The following is a 17557-nucleotide window of genomic DNA, read 5'->3' as shown; positions in this document are numbered from 1 at the left end:
TTCACATCAAGCGCGTGGACATGTACTCGGTCAACGAGCGGGAAAGCCGCTTTTTTTTTTTTCTTTTGAAGTTAAAAAGAAAAGAAAAGAAAAGAAAAAACTCAACTGAACTGCTTTTCGGGTTAACCATGGTAAAACTTTTTTTGACGCAACCATGGTTAGTTTGTGGGGGTTAAAAAAGTTAAAACCCTAACAAGAGGGTTACAGAAAAGCCATTTTATCATGATTGAGCCAATAGCCTCTCTGACATTAGTGATGATTAAATCTACACCCCTCGTGTCTCTCTCTCTCTCATTTTATTTTATTTTATTTATTTAATTCTCCTTCTTTTCTTCCTGTATATATAGTCCCATCCATGCTTTTACACTGCTGCAAATTACCAGCAAAAGCTATGACATTTCTCTGCTGCACCGTCTGCCCAATTTTCCCACCATTTTCTTTCCTCTCTGCTTTCCCGGAATCCAAACACTAAATTAATTACTCATACTTCTTTCTCGTCCTTGCATTTCGTTTCGTTTCGTTTCCTTCTATTCTCTTCTGTTCTGTATAGTGTTTGATTCTTGGAGGAAGAACAGAGAATGGGCGGAAGAGATGATGAGTTGGGGCTGAGTTTGAGTTTAGGGTTTGGAGTTACGACTCACATGCAGAGGCCGTCCAATAACTCCATGCATAATCATCTCCGCAAGAGTTCTTGGAATGAGCATTTTCAATTTTCTGGTAATTTTGTTGATTTCGTTTGTTGTTGTTAGCTTTTCATTCGGTTTTTTTATTTTTATTTTATTTCTCTACTTTCTTTGTTTTAGAGTTTTTGTGTTGGATCTGTGATTATTTTGAACGATTGTATGTTTCTTCTTCGATTTCGCGATTATCGTTCGTTTCTGAAAGAACTGATGATTTTGATAATTTACGCTGACTGAGTTTCTGAACCGTCGTTACTGTTTTCTTGTTTAGATCGGAACGCCGATTCGAGGTCGTTTCTTAGAGGAATCGACGTGAATCGGCTGCCGACGGGCATGGACGGCGAGGAAGAGAACGGCGTTTCATCTCCGAACAGTACGATTTCAAGCATCAGTGGAAAGAGGAGCGAGAGAGAAGCGGTCGGAGATGAGGCAGAGGCTGAAGCGGAAGCGGAGGCGGAGAGAGCATCGTGCTCGCGAGGGAGTGACGATGAAGACGGCGGAGGCGGCGACGGCGACGCCTCGAGAAAGAAGTTGAGGCTATCGAAGGAACAGTCGATGGTACTTGAGGAGACCTTCAAAGAGCACAATACGCTCAATCCAGTAAGTGGCAATTTGGTCATTTTCGTACGATTCCTCTCTGCTCGGTGGGAAGGGATCGATTCCCTTCAACTTCATGTAATATAAATGATTGGTGGCAATTTCCGTAATTATTGCGTCTGACGAGGGCGTTTTAGTCAAATAGCTGAACGTTTTAGTCAAATATGCGGTTCAGTTATAATCAAAATATCTAATTGCACTTAATTGACATAATTAGGTTTTATTGAGAAACTTAGGCATTGTTTGAATAGTTTAATTTTTATCCGATAACCACTAAAATAGTAAATATTTAAATAAAAACATTTTTTTAAAAAAACATTTTTTTTTTCTTTTGAGTGAATCCAAACCGACCTTCTGTTACATACATTTACGGTTAATTCAACTTTAAAGTTAATTTGTTCGTTTATTTATTTTGCTTTATGTTTTTCTATAAATGTCAGAAGCAAAAGCTGGCACTTGCAAAGCAGTTGAATCTGAGACCAAGACAAGTGGAGGTGTGGTTTCAAAACAGAAGGGCAAGGTGAGTAAATTTTACTTACAAAGTCGGGGTACTATGGACATTTTACACTGTGGTTAGAGAACTTAGAAGTCAATTCATTCCACATCCAGGGCTAGAATCGTAATCTCGTTAAAAGCGGAGGAGTTGTTGCTTTCGTAATTAATAAATGCTCTGCCTCCTGCATTTAAGTAGGAGGGTCAAAATTGTCATATAAAGATTGTTGCATCCATCATCAATGATATTCTTTCTCATCACAGATTTTTTAAAATACATATCCCTAATTCCCATTCGTCCAATTGCACGTGACCAAATTTTTTAAAATTTTAAAATTTTAAAATTTTGAACTTTTTAATTTTTATTTTTCAAAACTCATGAGTTGCTCAATTTTAATAAGTATATTTTCGATAAATCTTAAATTTAGCCAGTAAAAAACCTTATGATATCTATTAACATATTTCGGTAAAAATTAACTTTAACTAAATTGAAATTCTTTAAGTAGAGACCAAATGGTGATTTACTTATTATTATTATTTTAATTGGAATTAGAATAGTTTAGTGGGATTAATTGGTGTGGAAATTGGATGGGGCAGGACCAAATTGAAGCAAACAGAAGTAGATTGTGAGTACTTGAAGAGGTGCTGTGAGAATCTAACAGAGGAAAACAGAAGGCTACAGAAGGAGGTGCAAGAGTTGAGAGCACTCAAGCTTTCTCCACAGCTCTATATGCATATGAATCCTCCTACCACCCTCACCATGTGCCCTCAATGTGAGCGTGTGGCGGTTTCTTCGTCTTCTTCGACCTCAGCTGCTACGACCACACGCCATCCAGCAGCAGGTGGTGTGCAGCGTCACTCTGTGGCCATCAACCCGTGGGCGGTGTTGCCAATCCAACGTTGATCTGTTTCTTGTGTTTCCTTATGGGGAATTTTGAGTTAATTAATGACTATGGAGGATGGAAAATTTTGTTTTGGAGATGCTGGTAGTGGTTAGGTTTGTTAGCTCTGCCCAATTCTCTCCTTTAATGAATTAAGTTAGATTTTGCGAGTGAGAGAGGGAAGGACAGTGAAATCATATGGTCAAATTAAGATCAATGGAGACCCTTTTCTTTCTCACGGACAATATAAGTGCTTAAAACAAGTAAATAAGTTATTGATATTGAATATATTTGACATATGGTTAGATATAGAGGGAAAATGCCACTTTAGCAGAAAGCGATTGTTTAATTATACGGCCAGATACATTTTAAAAGGATGTATATCCTCCCACCCTACATGGCACGTTGAACTCATAAAAAGGAAATATNATATATTTATCATACATCTTGAAAAGAATGGCCAGAGGGGATTTCTGATATTGTTATCCAAAGAAGCTTTATTTCATTGGAAGTTTCTTCTGGGTCGTCTTGATGCCGAAAATTGATTCTAATGGTAAAATTCGAGTAATTCTGATTGCTTATATATAGATTTGATATTATGTAATGGATATCTAATCTCATAACAAAACTTCATTAATCCACAACATCGCTAAGTTATTATACTTTGAACGATTACAACTCCACCTTGCCAAAATGACTACCAATGTCAAATATGCTTGACTTAACTTATCCATGAATTGTCATTATGACTTTGTACTGCTACTACTAGGCTTCTGTCATGTTCTCTATGGATTCTCTGAGTTCAGTTAAGACTCCTCAATGGGTTTTCCTAATCCGTCTAGGCTATTTCGTGGGTCATCTGAGTTCTCTCTAAATTCTCTTGTGGGTCATCTGAGTTCACTTTAGGTTTCGAGCAATTCACTTGAACTAACCTTTAAGTTTTAAAGTTACAGGTGACCGTTGGTCGGATGTAAGTCTCATTTACCTTGGTATCTCAACTTGTGCTTATATCTCTATTTTTATGTCTTCTATCTCTTTAGACTTTTAGTCGGCCTAACTCGTCTCTACCAATAACACACAAAAGGAAAACCCATATCGAAATAAGATGAAAAGAACAAATTCTATGGGCCAACACAAGCATGGGCTTTGATAAATCAGATATATTGTGGGCCTTCTTGTGCTTGGAAAAAGTCTCGATTGCAAAAAGGAAAGTGGAGTGTATATTCAAAGCTGCCAACCTCAAAAATAGTTAAATAAAATAAATAAAATAAAAACGTCTCATTTTTAGCATATTGACATTGACATTGCTTTGAAATTATACTTTGAAGTTTCCTTGTGTTGTATTGAAAAGAATATTTGAACTATTATCTCTTCTGAATTACATCTCATTCTTGGTTTTTAGATAAAATTTAATGTCAATATGACTTCAAAATACTCTACTCATATATTTTTCTAGGAGATTTTCTCTCTTTTTTCTTCAAGAGAGTAATTGAATAACTATTCACGATCATGAATATATACATAAATTATTGGGATGAAATAATCAACTCAAGAAAATGATTACCATAATTTGAAATAATTATATAAATATTTGATTGTATTTTTCAAAATTTATTTAATTCGAATCTTATTCGAGATTTAGTTTTCAAATTTTACATTTTCAATATTTAAAGGCTACTAAAAATTTTTTGAGTGGTGAATAAAAATAAAGTTAAAAACTGAATGGCCTAAGTCCGATAAAAAAAACTTGAATGCCTAATTATTTTAATTAGAAAATTAGTGACCGGACAAAAAAGATGACAACGAAGTTAAAGGATTAAACATGTATAACATACTTTAAGAAAAATATTAAATATTTACAAAACTTTTCAAAATTTAAAAAAATAAAAAAAGAAATGGTAATAATCTTAGCCGTAGATGGGTCATTTGCGGCGATAGTGGATAAATGGCATTTCGGAAAAATCGTAAAAGGGCGCCATAAGAAATGAGATAACATACGATCTTAGTTAGAAAACTGAAGATAATGCCTTCGGAATAACGGGAAAACGGCCATGCCATAGCGTTTTCCGCCATTTTATTTGCAGAAGATATGCTTATTACTTGCTCAACGCCCTCTCTTACCTCCGGCCATTCTATTTCTTGTAAGATCCATTCCACTCCCTATCTTCTTCTTTCATATCTTCAATATGCGATGAAATGTACAGAGATTAATTCTTGCATTCTGGGTACTTTCTACCTTTGTATATTCACAATGAACTTTGTTATTAATTGGGTTATTTCGATTGATTTTTCTCTTGATTGAAGTCAGATTATCAATATTGTTGGCAATTTGTTTCGTATCATCTTCCTTGCTTTGCTCAATAGTTGCTTGTAGAAGAGGGAGTGCGATTTATCGCCTTTAGTGATCCCTCCTTCCCCTTCTGCAAGTTCATTTTTTCGTAGTTGAGCTTATCTAAGCTATTCATTTACCAGAATATATATTGATTATTGTATTGGTATAATTAAATTTTCGGGTACCTGAGTTTTTAGATTCAGGGGTGATTTAACAGGGTATAAAGTAAGAATTCTTATGTACCTCCGAAATTTTATTTCATTCCCAATTATAGGGACAATGGATTCCCTCCACGTATCTCCACAATGGTATGATATTGTCTACTTATCCTTGTGACTTTGCTTTTGATTTCTTCTAAAAAAAACCTCATACCAATGAAGATAATTGTCCTTACTGATTGTTTCCTTCTCTAACCAATATGCGATTTTGTTTGCACTCCTAACAATATTGACTCTCATTTATCAGTATTTTCTTTTAAGAACATAAATGAGGAAGTGTTAAAGATATGTTTGGGAGTGATTCTAAAATGGTTAAAATCATTTTTATCATTTTCAAAATTACTCGTAAAATGCTTTTAATCTTTCAAAATCAATTTTAATAGTTTAAAAAATGTGTTTAAAAGTATAAAACTAAACATTTAATTGATTTTGAGTCATTAGAAGTGTGTTTAACATGATAAAAATAATTCAATCATTTCAAAATCATTCCCAAGCCTGTACTTACAAGAATTGTTATAATTACATTTACAATAATCTATTAACTTAAGCCTTTGGTTCAATAGTTAGTTAACAGATAAAGTGGCAATTTCACTGTTTTTAAATGCATGCCTCATTGAATTGGGTTGAATATTGTATTGGTTCATCTCTGCCTGTTCCTTTGGTTTTATGAGTCTATTGACGCCCTCTGGCAGACAGGGCCTTTTCAGGATGTGCAACATCAAGAGCTTTCATAACTCAAATCAAGCAAGTACAGCGCCACTGCTCATGTCATAGTTTCAATCACAGCCGGTTAGACTTTGAGTATTGGTTGATGATCGTGATTACTGATTTGTATTTCATAGTGAAGAAGGTATCTTGTGATCATATTATAAATGCTGACCAGAAAATTTTCTGTGCATGCTCAGCAGAGAGAATTCTTATATATCGTTATCCAATGAGGATTCCAGGCGAAAGATTCTCCTATTTTTCTTATCAACTACAGCTTTGTTTCCAACTCGGCATTCTTCTGCCAAGACGAAGAATAAGAATCCATATGATGAAAGACGCTTACTAGAGCAAAACAAACGGAGACAAAGGGAAAACAATGCACCTGATGACTTTCCAAGCTTTGTCAGAGAAGGTATAGATCATGCTTCTATATCATAGCCCTATCAGGGTATCTTCAAGGCATTGCCTTTCTAAATGTAACTTTGATGTATTTCCTGGAAAGAACAGAGAGTAAATCAAGTCAAATGCATATTAAACATTACAGATTTTTATCATGTGTGGCTCAGGTTTTGAGGTTAAGGTTATAGCACCAGAGACCTATGTTAAACGTGACTCTGGGCTCATATATTGGGATATCGAAGTTGGTAATGGTGATTGCCCCAAGGATGGTCAACAGGTTTGATTTTCTTCTCTTCATAACTACAATATCTTTTCTTCAATTTTCTTGCAGAGACAATATCTATCTTTTAGTGGTGTAATATTCAGGATTAGCAAACCAATACGGTATAGTTTCAAAATTCCCTTTATACTGTGAAATGAAGTGTTGGCATTCTTATTATGCCTTAACTTTGGCATCTAACACATATTTCTATCCTTAGATGATAATTGATAAAATGGGCTGGAAGGGAGTTTAGCATGCATTCAGTTGAATATTGTTTGGCTAGCCCATTCGTTTGTTGCATTTTATGGTGTCAATGTGGATTGAGAGTTCATTTTTGTTAGAGAGAGGGAGAGAGAGAGAGAGGAGAAGATGAGTCGAAAATTTAGATTTCCAGGAAATGAATTCCAATCTCTGATGTCAGCCAACAAGATTGGCACCTTAAAGATTGTTCATGTAAGAAATCCTAGAAGGTGATGTAGCCTAAGAGATAAAAGGAGAACTTTCTCTAAGAATTAAATCAAAGTCTTTATTATGAATCAAAAGTTGTCAATACAAGAAGACAATCTTTCTATTATAGAGAATCGGAAAGCAAACTAATCCTAATCCTAATCCTAATTAATCAACAAAAGCAATCCTAATTATTGAAATAAAGAAGGTTAGAAGAAAGATGTGGAAAACCCTAGGTCAGGGAGAAAAAACCACGATAGAAGAATTTTTATTATTTTCCACACATTAAAACACCACAGACACAATGTATAAGTAGACTCGAGCAAACCCAAAAATAGTAGAGACAAGTAAAAAAACTAAACCACCCTTAGGGCAGATACGACATTTTCAACACTCCCCCTCAAGTTGGGGCGTATAAGTCAAATAAGACCCAACTTGCTAATACACGTATCGAAGCTTTGCCTTGGTAGCCCTTTAGTGAGAATGTTAGCAGCTTGTTGACTAGAAGGAATGTAGGGTGTGCAAATACTGCCTCTATCCAACTTTTCTTTAACGAAGTGTCTATTGATCTCCACATGTTTAGTTCTATCATGTTGCATAGGGTTGTTAGCCATACTTATAGTTGCCTTGTTATCACAATAGAGTTTCATAGGAGTATCGCTATCTTGATGGAGATTAGATAAGACGTTTTTTAACCACACCTCTTCACAAATTTCCAGACTCATAGCCCTATACTCTGCTTCAACGCTACTTCTAGCAACCACTCCTGTTTCTTACTTCGCCAAGTCACGAGATTACCCCATGCAAAGGTACAATACCCTGACGTTGATTTTCTGTTAGTAACAGATCCTGCCCAATCAGAATCAGTGTACACCTCAATGCGTCTTCTGTCATGTTTTCTGAACGTTAGGCCCTTTCCTGGAGTAGATTTCAAATATCTCAGGATTCGAGTAATAGCCTCCATATGTCTTTTGTAAGGTGCCTGCATAAATTGACTAACCACACTGACGGCATAGGATATATTTGGTCTAGTATGAGACAAATAAATTAACTTTCCTACCAGACGTTAGTACCTTTCTTTATTGATAGGAACTTCGTCAGCTGAGTCTCCTAGCCTAGCGTTGGCTTCAACAGGGGTGTTAATAGGTTTACAACCAGTCATACCCGTTTCTTTCAACAAATCAAGGGTATACTTTCATCGAGACACAAATATTCCTTCTCTTGATCTTGCCACCTCCATCTCATGAAAATATTTTAAACTCTCGAAATCTTTAATCTCAAATTCACCTGCCGTTCTCTGTTTTAATCTGGTAATCTCAGCGGTATCATCCCCTGATAAAACAATATCATCAACATACACGATCAGGACAACCACCTTCCCTCATGCAGACTTCTTTGTGAACAAGGTATGATTTGAGTGTCCCTGAATAAAACCTTGGGACTTAACAAAGGTGGTGAATTTGTCAAACCAAGCTCTCAGAGACTGTTTCAAACCCCGAAGGAGGATTCATATAGACCTCTTCCTCTAATTCACTATTTAAGAACACATTCTTCACATCAAGTTGATGGAGAGGCCAATCTTTGTTAATAGCCACCGAGAGAAGAACCTGAATCGTGTTTAGTTTTGCCACTGAAGAGAAAGTTTTTGAGTAATCAATCATGTACGTCTGAGTAAACCCTTTAATTACCCACCTTGATTTGTATCTATCAAATGTTCCATCAGACTTATACTTAACAGTGAATACCCATTTGCACCCGATAGTCTTGTGCCCTTTAGGGAGAGCCACAAGATCCCATGTCTTATTCGTCTCAAGAGCTTTCATCTCGTCCATAACCGCTGCCTTCCATTCGGGAATTTCCATGGCCACATTCACATTGGTCGGTATTGTTACAGTATCCAGGTTAGTAGTGAAGGCTCTAAACTCAGAGGACAAGTTAGCGTAAAACAAGAAACTATGCATGGAGTACTTGGTACTAGACCTGGTCCCTTTCCGCAACGCAATGGGCATATCAAGAGAGGCATCATACTCCCTTGCTTTACCTGTCTCCTCACTAGTACTAGGTCAGTGGTCACACTCGATTACACATAGCAAGTTCCCATCCTCTTGAGTCTCTCCTGATGACCCATCGCCATCAGCAATCTTTGCATTATCTAAAGCAGTCTCAACAGTTTCACTATTTTCAATTACACCACCCTCAACACACTTACCAGTATTATCAAGCACAGAGGTATCACGATCTTGAGCCGTTGCCGGTTCTGATTCATGGACAGTACTCGGCGAAGCAACAGGAGGCTCATCTTTTGGTGATGCACCCGTGGTTGTGATGCTCCATTAGTAGATTCACTCGCGAGTGCTTGACCAAATTTTGACTTATCATTCGGAGGGCGCTGTCTGCCATTTGGGGGCCAACCGTGTAGCTTCCAGCATTGATCCTTAGTGTGCCAGGGTTTTTTGCAGTGCTCAAATATTGGAGGAGACTTACTGTTTTGCTTGTTACCATCGGACCTAGACGATTTTGCACCAAAAGCTGTAGAGTCAAGGGAGCTGGCACTCGGGTTGTTTATAGCACTTGATTGATCTTCCTCCAATCGGACTTCCGAACATACTTCTATGAGAGAAGGAACCGGTCTCTGCCCCAGTATCAGACTATGAACAGTATCAAACTTGGAGTTTAGACCGGCGAGAAAGTCATAAACACGATCAACTTCCTCAATTTTGAAATGTTGTACTCCACCACACGGACACTCCCAGACAATTTCCTGACACAGGTCCATCTCCTGCCATATTAAGGATAGCTTGTTGAAATACGAAGTAACATCCATAGTCTCTTGCTTGCACTCATGAACTTGTTTATGCAAGGTGTGTATAACCGTGATGCATTCTGCCTCTTAGAGTACAATTTCTGAACGGCTTTCCAAATATCCCGAGCAGTCGCTGCATACAGTAGGAGTTTACCTATCTATGATTCCATACTGTTAACCAACACCGAGCGAAGTAAGGAGTCTTCTCTGTTCCAAATAAGCTCTTAAGGATTGCCGGGTCGAGGTCTCGGTATCTCACCTATTAAATACCCAAATTTGTGACGCCCTACAAGGGCCATTTTGATGGACTGAGACCACGAGTTCTGACCATTCAATTTTTTCCCTGTAGAATTTCCCACAGATCTAGATAGTATATTCGTTGAAGGTAAAGTAGGGAAAGAAGTTACCGGATTTTCTGAGTACATTGGTAGGCTAGAAGACATAACAGAATTTACTGCTGACTGAGGATGTATAGCCGTTCCAAGGGCTACAATCTGTTGTTGGAGACTAATTAACTACTGTTGAACCACCATTGGAGACAATCCAGTCAAACCCACTGCCCCCTGCTTAGCCGGTGCATATTGAGGATAGGTGCCTCTTGTAGTCGATGGCTGTCCACCTGGAAAATATGAGGATTCACCCGTATACGGAGTGTTAGAAGGATCTTGATTCGATTGAAAGGAGATCGGTTGAGACAGAGGGGCTTCAAGGTTTACCAAGGCTGGACTGATCCAGCTGAGATGGCGCAAACAGACGCAACAACTGCTGTTGGGTTGGAGGCACTGATGCGATCTGAGCCGCGACCAGAAGAGATGGCGACTGTTGGGCTATGGCCGCCAGAGCGATCTGGGCCGCGATCGGAAGAGACGAAAACTGCTGGGCTAGGGCCGCCAGCTTGATCTGGGTCGCAACGGGAGAAGTGACGACTGGGCTTAAGGCGCTGGTGCAACCTGCGTAGGCTGGACAGATGTGAATGGAACTAACGACACCGACTGAGTCGATCGAAGACGTGGCTGGGTTGGTTGGAGGTACGCTGGCTCGATCTGGGTAGGCGTGCTACTACTCAGGTCTCCCTGGTACACCGGCGTGATCTGGGTAGGCGCACTGCTGCTTGGGCTGTCTCTTATACACATCTAGATGTGTATAAGAGACAGGGGTAGGCGTGCTACTACTCAGGTCTCCCTGGTACACCGGCGTGATCTGGGTAGGCGCACTGCTGCTTGGGTCTCCCTGTGACGGCTGCCGGAATATCGACTGGAGGTACCTGTCGACGACGGCTTGAACGGCGGTGTCTACGATGTCTGCTATGCCTTCGCTAATGGTGGCTAGGGTTTTGTCACCCTACTCTGATACCATATTGAAATAAAGAAGGGTAGAAGAAAGAAGAAGACAAGTTTACGTGAAATACCCTAGGTTAGGGAGAAAAAACCACAATAGAAGAATTTTTATTATTTTCCACACACTAAAACACCACAGATACAACGTATAAGTGGACCCGGGCAAACCCAAAAATAGTAGAGACAAGTAAAAAAAGCTAAACCGCCCTTGGGGAAAATACAACATTTTCAACACACTAAACCGCCCTCAAGGCAAATACAACATTTTCAACACTAGTAAATCAAGAAAACTAATCCTAATTCTAATCAATCTTGGAAACTAATCCCAATCCTAATCAATTAAGGATTTCCCTAATTTTTTTCTAATCCTACTACATAATTCTATTCCCCCCACCCCCCATACACAAAAAAAAAAAACTTGTCCTCGAGTTTTAAAATAAAATGAAGATAAAAATAAAAAGTAAGTCACTCAAATAGACACATCTTTGAACATCGGGCACCAATAACAACCGATTTTCACGAGCCACGCCAATATATCGAATATTTGATTCTTGAAAGGGAAAATTATTTCCATCAATGCTATCATCAATTAACCTAAGAATTAAGTTGTTCAAAAAATCTTTTGTTGTTAAAATATATGCAGGCCCTTCAAAGAATGGAGTAAAAAGATTTTCAATTTTCTTTGAATTAGGTTGCCCATGAGTATCTTTTTCTTCCACACTTGAAGAATTTACATCCTCCTAATATTTTCTCTGATATAAACTTGGTTGTCTTGAATGATCCTTGGTAAATCTTGGACATTTTTGCATACCATTTGTGTTGTTGATTCTCTTGTTGTCTTTCTTTGTGGCCAAGGCTAATTTTTGCTCTATCCTCTTGCGGTGGAGGTAATTCTAGTTGGTTGTGTGTCTCAGTTAATTGATCTAACCAAATTGACACATTCTTTGTAGTGGCTTCATCTTCTTCAACACCTCCATCGTTGATTTCATTGATTAATTGTTCCTCATCATCTGATTCGAATTGAGCAACCTCTATGTTAGTTTCATCAATTTTTTCTTCTTCCAACATAAGCTCCTCTTCGATCTTTCTACCTTTCTTATTAGATTTGTCTTCAATTGATTTTTTATTTTCTTCTACTCTGTTCATTTTTTGTGCAATTTCACAACCCAGTGGATGAATTCTTGATCTTTTTGAGTGACTAAATGTAATTCTTGATGGTTTCTTGAAAAATCTTGATTATAATTATACCTTTCCTTATTTTTTTTCCAAAAGAACCCAAATTTCATCATTCTCTTTCGAAAGTCCTCCAAATAAATGTTTTTATTTGAATATTTCTGTTTTCTTGAAAATGCTTCGACCTCCAAATTGGTTTTGGGATGATTCATGGGTGTTCTTTCATCATAATATTTCTTTTTTCGAGCCATATTTAAGTTTTCATGATGCTCAACAAAGCCTTCATCCAAAGACATTGAATCTTCCTTCATATATCCCGGTAATTGATCTCTAAAAATCTCTTCCCAAGTGCTGGTTTTCATTAGTTTTGATGGGTTGATTAAAATGTTGGTTTCTTGCCGGAAGATCTTGAGTTCCTTGAGGTTCTTGAAGTCTTGCCAATTGATTTCCAAGAGCACCAATTCTTGGCTGGATGGGCTGATTAAAATGTTGGTTTCTTGTAGGAAGATTTTGAATTCCTTGTGGTTCTTAAAGTCTTGCCGGGTAGTTTCTTGAAAAACGGATTTGATTGGATTGTTGGGCCCTTTGTCAATATTTTTGCCTTCTTATTCTGTCCCAAACTGCCTTAGAAACGTCAGTGGAGTCACTAGAATCACTAAAATTAAATTTCTAATGTGGATAATGATAAGTTCTTCGAGGAAATCGGACATGGGGAAAATTAATATGTTGGAATTCTTCTTCAGAATCACTTGAGTCAAAATTCCAGCACTGTTTTTGGAAGTAGAATTGATTTTCTTGTGTATACAAACTAATGGATTTTTTCTTGGACATCTTCTTTGATCAGTGTAAGTCCATTCTTGCAAAATCTTGAAAAATCTTCAGTTTCTTCTTTCTTTTTTGGAATTTCAAGGGTTCTCCCTAATTAGAGGTGCATTGTTCAACAACGAGCATAACTCACAAAGCTCCCTCTTGCGATCGTGTCGCCAAAAGTTTCCCGATCTTCCACCGACGACCGTTAACATTGGCCTAGACAACTGCTTGATACCAAATTGATGTAGCCTAAGAGATAAAAGGAGAAGTTTCTCCAAGAATCAAATCAAAGTCTTTATTATGAATCAAAAGTTGTCAATACATAAAGGCAATCTTTCTATTTATAGAGAATTTGAAAGCAAACTAATCCTAATTGTAATCCTTATCCTAATAAATCAAGGAAACTAATCATAATTCTAATCAATTTTGGAAACTAATCTCAATCCTAATCAATTAAGGATTTGGCCATAATACCCTAATCTATTCTAATCCTACTACGGCTAAATGATACTCGGTGAATATTCACTTACAATTCTCAAAAGATTATTGGTCCATTGATGACTACTTTGTATAAGAATCTCAGAAGCTTAATAAAAATGCTATATGCACGTGCACCTTTTACAGTCAGCATGACTTAGAATTGGTTAACATAAGACGATTTTAATTCGGATACATAGTTTAGTGATTAGGTCTCTCTGAAAGACAAAGCTGAATTTCTATTTCTAGGAACTTCAATGTTCACTTGATCTCTGGAAATGTATGAAAAATGTTTCTTGGTTTCATCTAAATAATTGTAAGAACAATTTAAATGTGTTGGTAAAAATAATTCACCAACCTCTATATAAACAGCTGATTTTGTAATAAGTGATCATTGCATGTTTTTGACACTAGTGGAGTTTCCTAGTGTACATTTTGACTGTGAAGGACTTTTCAGGTGATTTTTCACTATGTTGGCTATAATGAATCTGGTCGTCGAATTGACAGCACATACTTACAGGGTTCTCCTGCCAGAATCCGTGTGGGCACTAATGCTTTGGTCCCAGGTAGTTAAATTAGGCCCCCCATCACCACACACACCCACAAAGAAAAGGGGAAACACTCACCAATCTTGTAAAAGTAAGAAGAAATTGACATACATTTTTTTTGAGACAATTTCATTTATGTATGAAATTACAATGAAATTACAAAAGAGGGGGAGAAAAACTCCGAGTCAAAGGAGTTACAAAATACATCTCCAGTTGGACAAAATAGAATTAAAACTATACGACTTGAAGTACTTAGAACATTAATAACATGATCAATGAAAGGATCTATTTGTTGTTGAAAATCCGGCTATTTCGGTAGCATCTGAATATAATTACAAATTGACATACAGTTGAATATAATCAGATAGCATCTGAAAGAGAAATATTGTAGGATTCGAGGAAGGAATTCGAGGCATGAGACCAGGGGGAAAGAGGAGAATAATAATTCCACCAGAACTTGGACCACCTGTGAGTTCTCAAGCATATGATTATTGCTTCAGTTTTATATAAACATCTTAAATTTCTTGTAACGGATTGTTATATATGCAGCAATTTTTTTTCATGCAATGAAAGACCACCCATAATTTGACCTCCCATTTGCTACAGTTGTATTTTTATGTCATAGAAGTCATCTCCAGCTAGATAACCCTCTATCTTTTATCATGAGATTGTTTATAGTCGTATAGAAAATTAAGCGACGTTTTCTTGCTTAGCAGAAAACTAGAATCTCAATAGGCGAGACCACACTAATATTGGAGAAGAACATACATACTAGGTTGGGGCAGATTAGATAGTCGCCCACTCGAGATAAACAAGTAATACAATGGAGGAACTCTAGCAGGCATTGGCAAATAAGTTGAACTAATAAATAAGAGGACAATAATAGTAAGCGTACAACTGGTGAAAGGAAATCAACCCAAGAAGGCAATATGATTACAAAAATTTCCTCGAACAAGCTTTAATAAAAAAGAAAAGAAACAATAGTTGCAAAAAGTTATTTTTTTTAAAAAAATACCCTTCAAAATACAGGAGTAATTGATTGTGAAAACTGAAAAGCCTTTGAAATACACCCAGAAAACCCTCAAAACTTGATACTCTCCAAAATTTCCCCGCGTTCTTTACAATATAAGGTTCTGGGTTTTCTTTCAGAGCAAATTTCCGGAGAATGGGCCTTACTAATCCAGAAGACCTTAGTTCTATATCTAAACCAGTAACCACAAAGTGGATGTTCGAAAAATCTTGAAGCTTGTTGGAGAAGTACAATGGGTATAATTCCTTTCGGAGTTTATTTGAAGATCTCTTCATGTGGGACATTGGAAAAACAGGCTCTCTGGATCTTCATTCTCAGTAGACACACTAATATGGACATTGGAAAAACATCTTCCTAAGAAGAAATATTATCACCCTTTCCTGCCTTTATAGGAAAAGAAGGTTTGACAGAGATGTTATATTCAATAATGAATCTCCTAGGACTACTTTACTTAAGACCTCTTCTTTTGGCAGTAAACCTTCCTTAAGAACCCTATACTTGCAACCTCACATTTGCAACAGTGAAATTCTTTAATGCATTCACTTGTGAAAATTTTTGTGCCCATTTAGATGCAACAGCCACTCTTTTCTGCATCAACTTATTGCAAACCTAAGCTTCAGCGGTCAGATGAAGAACTATTTGAACTTCACTGAATTGAGTGAATTCCTCCTTCAGTACGTAACCTCCTTTGCATAGTTATTCATACTTCTTGGAACGAATGAAATTTCTTCTGAAATATGTATAAGCTGATGCTTATTCTTCTTGCACGTAATATGAACCGGAAGCTTGTCATTAAATTCAAAGAAAACTGCAGAATGGGCATGATACTGGAGCATATTGCCTTGTCATAGAGCCACAAACTCGCTGTCCATCATCTGCCTGAAACAGGGTAGTTTTCTGCTCCACTCATTTTGGGCATGTCTTCCACTCATTTTGGGCATGTCTTCCATGCAAGTAAGACAAAGGAGGAATTCTGGATTTCAGTTATCTAATCAGATATGCAGATAAACTTCATTGTTTTGTCTTGGAGTAAAATTGTCTTCACTGTTCCCATATCTTGAAAAACTTATGGATACCCATGCTTACTGCTTTAAGTTGAAAAGGCAGAATGCTCACATTAATGTTCACTTGTCTACTTACTTTGGTGGTCACCATTTTTTGTGTATCTGTGACTAATATGATATGTGATGATTCATCTCAATTGATTTGACTTTTGATTATCCACAGGTGGGGCCTTCTACATTTTTCAGCTCAAAACAGTTTGAAGTGTTTGATGTGGAACTGTTGAGTGTCCAGGATTGTCAGAGGAGGACAATAGGCTTTTACTCTGATATTGTTTGCAACTAGGAGTTGAAGGTTGTCTTTTTGAGGTACATGGAGCTTTGAGATGAATCAACCTAAGAAGTCCACACTGCTCTATGTATATGCTGAACTTATTACCTTTTCTACTGAGGAACCTTTTGGAAAATAACCGTCAATTCCTCCCACCCCCACCCCAACTGAGATGTTTTTGTAGTGATTGATCATTAGATTAAAGATCATATTACCAAGTTACTTGTTTCTCTCTCTCTCTCTCACCTTCTCCCAATGAGTGGGCAAGATCTCCTGAGCCGACCTTGGAGCACAATCATAACTTTGCTTATCTACTCTTTGCAAAGAGTTTGTACCTCTTCACGTGCAGATAAGGCACCAATTACGATCTTATAAAGTTATTGGTTCAATCTCCAAGCTAGTTATCCTTGAACTGAAAGAAAAGTGTCTGCGACTGTTTTTAATAACACAATTACAAGTGCAGAAGTTTATCGTTGATCAATGGATGCTAAGTAAGAATTAAAGATCGATTTATCAGCTTCATTTGAGAAGTGCTTCTATACTTGAATGTAAATTCATTTGTAATAATGGTAAATTACACTACCATAGTGATAAATGATGTATGTCTATAACTCAAACAATGATCGAAAGCACTCTTAAAATATTGCAACTCTTGAGGTTGATGAGAACAATAAATCATCGTTCAAATTTAAAGTTGAGTTTTATAATGTATTTGATTTTATCATAGAACTTGTCATCCATGCATTTGAATATTATGATACTTAATATTCGACAAATAACAACGAGAGAAAGATTGATAAGATCTTGACGTAACACTCAAATCCTACCATTTTCACCTATATTTATTCTTGCTACATTGTAAATAGTGAATATATGTCAGATTGTACAACGATAATGAGATGAGGGATTAAATCTTTGACTTCTAGAGAGGAATGCCAATATCAGTTATTATTAAACTCACTTAGACCATATCACATCATAGTTGGTAAATGAAAAGGTTTGTACCATTTTTTCTTCTCAAACATCAACGG

At 37.1% G+C, this 17557-nt stretch overlaps 2 protein-coding genes across 5 annotated transcripts; both read left to right on the top strand.

Moving 5' to 3' along the window:
* The first annotated feature begins 351 nt into the window (after nt 1–351).
* On the top strand, nt 352–2895 carry LOC120072085 (homeobox-leucine zipper protein HAT3). The gene is made up of 4 exons (XM_039024505.1): nt 352–717; nt 952–1280; nt 1718–1797; nt 2367–2895. Exons 1-4 carry the CDS (start codon nt 579–581, stop codon nt 2671–2673), a joined length of 855 nt encoding a protein of 284 aa, XP_038880433.1. The 5' UTR covers nt 352–578; the 3' UTR covers nt 2674–2895.
* A 1714-nt stretch (nt 2896–4609) lies between these two features.
* LOC120080957 (peptidyl-prolyl cis-trans isomerase FKBP20-2, chloroplastic) lies at nt 4610–17177 on the top strand. 4 transcript variants are annotated; one of them, XM_039035653.1, is made up of 7 exons: nt 4610–4791; nt 5893–5989; nt 6109–6320; nt 6475–6584; nt 14074–14182; nt 14556–14632; nt 16422–17177. In XM_039035653.1, exons 1-7 carry the CDS (start codon nt 4740–4742, stop codon nt 16539–16541), a joined length of 777 nt encoding a protein of 258 aa, XP_038891581.1. In that variant the 5' UTR covers nt 4610–4739; the 3' UTR covers nt 16542–17177. The 4 variants fall into 4 exon arrangements, with proteins under 4 accessions (XP_038891581.1, XP_038891578.1, XP_038891576.1 ...); XM_039035650.1 differs by having other exon boundaries at nt 6106–6320; XM_039035648.1 differs by lacking the exon at nt 4610–4791 and adding an exon at nt 4810–5290 and having other exon boundaries at nt 5897–5989.
* The last annotated feature ends 380 nt before the right edge of the window (nt 17178–17557 follow it).

The sequence above is a fragment of the Benincasa hispida genome, chromosome 1 (assembly GCF_009727055.1).
Source record: "Benincasa hispida cultivar B227 chromosome 1, ASM972705v1, whole genome shotgun sequence".
NCBI classification, from domain to species: Eukaryota; Viridiplantae; Streptophyta; class Magnoliopsida; order Cucurbitales; family Cucurbitaceae; genus Benincasa; species Benincasa hispida.
The sequence above is the reverse complement of the archived record's forward strand: the minus strand, read 5'-3'. Positions and strand labels throughout refer to the sequence as shown.

Excerpts from the sequence above, each read along its gene's own strand:
- LOC120072085 (XM_039024505.1), top strand. The coding sequence starts at position 579 with ATGGGCGGAAGAGATGATGAGTTGGGGCTGAGTTTGAGTTTAGGGTTT. Across the intron at positions 718-951 it reads TGAGCATTTTCAATTTTCTG|ATCGGAACGCCGATTCGAGG; the intron begins GTAATTTTGTTG and ends TTTCTTGTTTAG. Across the intron at positions 1,798-2,366 it reads TTTCAAAACAGAAGGGCAAG|GACCAAATTGAAGCAAACAG; the intron begins GTGAGTAAATTT and ends TGGATGGGGCAG.
- LOC120080957 (XM_039035644.1), top strand. The coding sequence starts at position 5,220 with ATGTACCTCCGAAATTTTATTTCATTCCCAATTATAGGGACAATGGAT. Across the intron at positions 14,183-14,555 it reads CACTAATGCTTTGGTCCCAG|GATTCGAGGAAGGAATTCGA; the intron begins GTAGTTAAATTA and ends GAAATATTGTAG. Across the intron at positions 14,633-16,421 it reads CACCAGAACTTGGACCACCT|GTGGGGCCTTCTACATTTTT; the intron begins GTGAGTTCTCAA and ends GATTATCCACAG.